This window comes from Cryptomeria japonica, chromosome 10, assembly GCF_030272615.1.
Source record: "Cryptomeria japonica chromosome 10, Sugi_1.0, whole genome shotgun sequence".
NCBI classification, from domain to species: Eukaryota; Viridiplantae; Streptophyta; class Pinopsida; order Cupressales; family Cupressaceae; genus Cryptomeria; species Cryptomeria japonica.
This window is the reverse complement of record NC_081414.1, coordinates 61392860-61399029: the sequence shown is the minus strand read 5'-3', so window position 1 is coordinate 61399029 and position 6170 is coordinate 61392860. Positions and strand designations below refer to the sequence as shown.

The window sequence follows — 6170 nt, the reverse complement described above, 5'->3', positions numbered from 1 at the left end:
ATGTGGGAGTTACCAATGCAACCATTCCACCCCCGTTCCTTTGCCACTATTGTTGACTAGAGAATGATCTAGTTGGACCTAGCCACAATATTTGCCTTCTAGCCACAAAGGTGTGTGGTCTTTGCCTCCACATCACTCTTTTACATCCTCTCAACAATGTGAATGGCCCCTCTTAACTTGGGAATTCCTTATTTCTTGTGATATCACCACCAAGGGACACATTAAACTACAACAAGATCTAAAGGAAGGTAATAATGTTGCTTTTATTAGCTAGAAGATCACGAAGAATGGAACAACCTTGATGGGCAAGACCACTCCCTTCCCTCCACACTCCCTCTCCCGCAAACATTGGTATTAACCTTACGACATTAATTATTATATATATTTTTTATTCTACTAAATTGATGACATAATGACTATTTCCCTTAATGGGGGCCATGCTCTTTTTACTTTATGAGGTCATGCATTATTTTATTCCCAACTTTACCTATCTAACTTTGAGATATCATCCATCAGCTACACCTAATTTTAAGACATGATCTAATACTTTAAGTTGAGTCAAATAAATATATGATATAAAAAAATTATAGTCACTATTAAATGGGGACATGAGATCATACCTTTAAATTACTCATTCGACAATAAAACAAATTTATGTAACGATAACTGCTAGGTGCATTGTATTTATTCCACATTTGAAAAGCTAAACCAATCAATCAATTTATCCTTCCAATTCATACACGCCCAAGGAATAAAACAAGTATCTACTAAATTTCTATTTGGGGGAATTCTTATTCAAAAAACCCCCCAAAATGGAATCATTATTTGGGGACATGGCATTAAAAATTCAAACAAGTTTAAACTTATCCATACGGATATAAATGATTATATAAAACAAAGTAATAAATATTTTAATAGTTTTATCATAAGGCCTAACCAAAGTGACCATTCAAAAATTCAAAAATTAAAGAATTAAAAATAAAAAATTTGAATAATGTATTAGGTGCAAAAAGTGCATCCAATAAACACCAACGAACAACTGGCTCCATTGAATGACTGCTACCGGCTACAACAGGGAATACCTCCGGGGAAACCGGCTGAGCCCGCGGCCACCAAGAGCGATGCTCCCGACACGTGGCGGTTAAAATCCACACGGCCCTGGCTTATAACAGGCTCTTTCTATGCCCTTTCTAAGCCCTCCGTTGGAGACTGACATTGCAGGCATCACTATATTTAGCGGGAAATTTAGTGGTAAAGTGAAGAATTCAGGTAAACCGCAGTAAATTCACTCTCGCTATATTTAGCAGAGGTCTGTGTCATTTTTCATTTGGATTTGGTGTTGAGTTGTTCGCAGGTTTCGATACTCAGACTGGTTAGGGTTTGGTTGCAGGTTCGAGCGCAGGGGAAATAGGTGTTTCTGTTTGCGCCTGTGGTGGTCATTTTTACCGTTTTGTTTGGAGAGATGTCGCCCGTAGAGGCTTCCCGCGAGGAAAATGTGTACATGGCGAAGCTTGCAGAGCAGGCGGAGCGGTATGAAGAAATGGTGGAGTTTATGGAGAAAGTGACTAAGGGTGTGGAAGTGGAGGAACTGACTGTGGAGGAGCGCAATCTTTTGTCTGTGGCTTACAAGAATGTTATCGGCGCGCGCAGGGCTTCGTGGCGGATCATTTCGTCCATTGAGCAGAAGGAAGAGAGCCGCGGCAACGATGAACATGTGGTGAGCATAAGAGAGTACAGGGCCAAGGTAGAGGCCGAGCTTACCAAGATTTGTGACTCGATCCTGCGCCTCCTCGACTCGCATCTCATTCCTTCCTCTACCACTGGTGAGTCCAAGGTCTTTTATCTCAAGATGAAGGGCGATTACCATCGCTATCTTGCTGAGTTTAAGACAGGAGCAGAGCGCAAGGAGGCCGCAGAGAGCACCTTGCTCGCTTACAAGGCTGCGCAGGTAATCCTTTTTTCTGGTCCTTTTCTTTGAAACCTAACTTGTTTGTGTTTTGCAAATCGTTGTATTGATTTATGATGGCCTGGTACTATGCAGGATATTGCGGTGGCTGAGCTGACCCCAACGCATCCTATTAGGCTTGGCCTGGCGCTTAACTTCTCTGTGTTTTATTACGAAATTTTGAATTCGCCAGATCGTGCCTGTGCCCTCGCTAAAACGGTGGGTATTTTTGTTCTTTTGTATTGGCATTTTTGTCTTACTTTATGGATCTAGACTTTTCATTGACATCTCTCGCTTTAGGGTTCATGCCTTTTCGTCACTGTCGTGAATTTGTCTGTTGGATCTGCTTTAATATTGCTATTTTCCATGGAGAGGGTTTTTTGTCTTGCAGGGAACTCTGTTGTTTCTTGCTTTTTAGGATGAACAAAATGAGTGCTTATTATTATTATTTTTGGTTTAGAGGATGTGATAGGTCTTGATGCTGGTAGAGGAATCGTATGCAATTTGAATGTGGCTAGGCAGAGTTTTTACGCCAAAGATGTCTTTATTAATGGAAACCCCATATGCCTCCACATATTTGTCTCCATATATGAAAACCAAGCTTAGATCGCTCTAGGGCTTGGAAGTCACTGCTTAGATGCCTCTATGATACCAAGTTTGTGCGGGTTTGATTATGACAATTGTTACATTCATTCAGCTTGAGATATACATTCCATGGAGGTGTAGGCTCGGGAGGTGATCTTTTACAATACTGAAAATCATCATATTTTAAGTGTTTTTTCACTTTTTAAAGCTTTAATAAATATTCCCTGGAGGACATGGTTTTAAAGTCTAGATGCCGAGTCTAGGGATTTCTATGGAGGAGATTAGTTACAATGACGAGATTCAAGTTTTGAGTCTGCTTGTGAAGCCTCGACTTTTGTGGAAAGTTTCAAGAAAAGCAGCGCAGCATGTTGGCAAAACACTGCTTCATTTGCTTACACGCTAGGTCAGATTGGCATCCGTCCTTCCAATGTTTGTAGGACTTGTGGCTGGCCTCATACCCTTATGAGGTTATCAGGTAGGGCTAACCTGACAGTTTCGAAAATTCGGTGTGTAGTTAGGACGGTAGGTCAGATTGTGAACTGTAGATTGTCACCACAGTTCACAATCTCCCTTATTAGTGATTTCTAGTTTTGTATCAAGAATCAATTGTTGGATTGTTGTCTCAATGGGGGCCATATCAATATTCAAGTGTCCGCAAAATTACTCTAAAACGAATGTGTTGTGCTAGATCATTTCCACTGGAGCTTATTGGTTAGATTGGTGATCAGAAATTTTAGTTAGATTATAGCATAGATACCAGGTTTAGGCACTGGGTCCTTGGGGGGGTATCTATTCAGTCATAGTTGTCGCTGATTATATCTTTTTATTTCACCTTTGTGTATTGTGCTCTTGTGCTTTTGATTCCTTGATTCTCATTGCACTGATTTTCAGCTGTTTTGAGCTTGTTTTGAGTGATCTTCTATCGATTCTGTGATTTTGTAGTTTTAACCATGCCAAGTTGATTATACCGACTTCTCAATCCAAGTCAAAGTTTTGGCTTGCCAGGTTTTTGCAACCCTTTTTTAAAAATATGATAACTAGTATATCATACGGTGCATGGCTGTTTAACAGATTAGGAGAATCTTTTGTCTGACTAGAATTAACACCCTGACCAAATGCATTGTGGTGGTTTGAGAATTATCTTGCTATGTTTTAGTACTCTTGATGTTATATTATGTTGCTGTGTGTGTTCTATTTGAAATTTACACAAATGTGTCTTCAAAAGTAAAATAATTCAGTTTTGATTGTACTGTGGTTACAGGATTTTTACCTTTTTCATTCATTCCGTGGAGAATGGGAAAGATCAGTTGTTATACAGTGATATTGTGTGGATTTGGATTATATGATTTTTATTGCTTTTAAGGGAAATTTGGTGATGCAGGCTTTTGATGAGGCAATCGCTGAATTAGATACCTTAGGTGAAGATTCTTATAAGGACAGTACTCTCATCATGCAGCTCCTGCGTGACAATCTCACGTTATGGACGTCAGACATGCAGGTTTGTGACCTTGTGCATTGAGTTAGTGTTTGGTTTTCATTATATGAGTCGGTCATAGAATAACACACTTATATGAACTTTGTGAAACACTTCCAGGAGGATGCAGGAGAGGAGATCAAAGATGCTTCCAAGCTTGAGGAAGGTGGAGAGCAATAGTTATTAACAGACACCTAATCCTGTATTAAGGCAGTAGATTATCAGGCATTCCTGCTGTAATTTGTAACTGGTTCCTTTGGGTGTGATCTTGTTTATTAGATCTGCTACTTTGCAGAGTGTATTGGCTAATAAACTATTGTTACCTGCAATTATGTTGTCATTATAAACAATCCATATTACTAGTCAATGATTGGATATAGTGGGCTTGGTAATGTAAGTTTGATGAGTGAGCCGAGAAGTAAATTTGTAACCCCATTCTGTCTTTCTGTTTTAGTCTCTACTCATGTTCTAATTCCTTTAACGGAATATTTTTCCTGAATGAAACCCCATCGGTTTCTAGCCTAATACAAATATATGATATTATCCTTTATGAATCACCCTGTGTTTTCTAGCCTTCTACAATTGATTTGAATTATATTGATGTGATGTGGAAAGTTTGATAATGTTTTTTTATTAGTAGTAATCATCAAATTTGCAGTTTTCTGCTTACTAGTTCTGTATTTTGTATATATGGTCATACATATTGCTATTTTTGCTATTTCGGCGTGATGACCTGCAAAGGTTCATTAATTATCTCGGTCCATGACTAGACTTTGGCCCACTAATGGTTTTTTTTGGATATTGAAGGAGGAATCTGAAATCCGATGATCTGATCTTCAGCTTTATGACACATTGAAAAAAGGACTAGTGGTAAAGTGGAAAAGCGGATCCTATAACTGAAGCATTCATTTGCATTGTACTTATATTTTGGCATTCAAAGGTTTACCCCCTTCTATTTTGACATTGAGTAGTTCAAAACATGGCCATTGATGCGACTACAACACAGCCTTGATTTTGACGTTATACCTTTTGATATACTCTTTACGTTACTCTTGGTTTAAATTTAGCAACCCATGGAGCTTTAGGTAGTGGCCAGCTGGGCATCAGACGAAAATTGTGATTGAAACACTTTTTGTTTTTCAGATCTAAGATGCTTAACTGTAGCCACTCAAACATTGTCCAATAGATTTTGTCACAGATGCCAGCTGGGCATCAGACGAAAATTGTGATTGAAACACTTATTGTTTTTCAGATCTAAGATGCTTAACTGTAGCCACTCAAACATTGTCCAATAGATTTTGTCACAGATGCGGGTTGGACAGATTTATAGGTGAATATGGACAAAGTACTAGCCCCACGGACAGTAAGATTGAAAGCTTAGTGCGGGATATTTGACTGAAACAGTACGGTAGATGATTTTAGATTAGTTCGGAATGGCATGGTTGGACACAATTTACATAGAGATGAGGGTAAAAGTGCATTTTTCCTAGTTTCTTGCACGGATTAATTAAGAGCTCTTTGTTTTGTTTAAGGAAGACTATAAACCACCTTAATCATTCTGTTGATGATCCAGAAAATCTTAGATAGTTAGGTATGCATGTTTTAGTACTGGGAATAAACCTCTACTCACTATTTAGACTAATAAATTGAATAATTTAATCAATATTTAGTGCGGGATATTTGACTGGAACAGTACGGTAGATGATGTTAAGATTAGTTCGGAATGGCATGGTTGGACACAATTTACATAGAGATGAGGGTAAAAGTGCATTTTTCCTAGTTTCTTGCACGGATTAATTAAGAGCTCTTTGTTTTGTTTAAGGAAGACTATAAACCACCTTATCATTCTGTTGATGATCCAGAAAATCTTAGATAGTTAGGTATGCATGTTTTAGTACTGGGAATAAACCTCTACTCACTATTTAGACTAAAAAATTGAATAATTTAATCAATATTAAGTTTAAATAAGATTGGAAATTTGAAGTGATAAAAGAGGGAATGAGCTGCTCAGTAGTTTGAGTGACAATGAATGTTGAAACATGTTCATTGTGATTTTGACTGGTATTAAATCTACATCGGCAAGGTTTTAATAAGGTGGGCTTATTTGAAAAATTGTGGTCTTGAACTTGAAATGGAGGTAGAGTAGTTGTGGTTATGGGATTTAGT

At 38.2% G+C, this 6170-nt stretch overlaps 1 protein-coding gene across 2 annotated transcripts; it reads left to right on the top strand.

The window, feature by feature from the left end:
- Positions 1-1166: 1166 nt before the first annotated feature.
- LOC131029801 (14-3-3-like protein) lies at positions 1167-4561 on the top strand. 2 transcript variants are annotated; one of them, XM_057960456.2, is made up of 5 exons: positions 1167-1269; positions 1391-1948; positions 2042-2164; positions 3912-4028; positions 4125-4561. In XM_057960456.2, exons 2-5 carry the CDS (start codon positions 1463-1465, stop codon positions 4182-4184), a joined length of 786 nt encoding a protein of 261 aa, XP_057816439.1. In that variant the 5' UTR covers positions 1167-1269; positions 1391-1462; the 3' UTR covers positions 4185-4561. The 2 variants fall into 2 exon arrangements, with proteins under 2 accessions (XP_057816439.1, XP_057816452.1); XM_057960469.2 differs by having other exon boundaries at positions 1216-1269; positions 1355-1948.
- The last annotated feature ends 1609 nt before the right edge of the window (positions 4562-6170 follow it).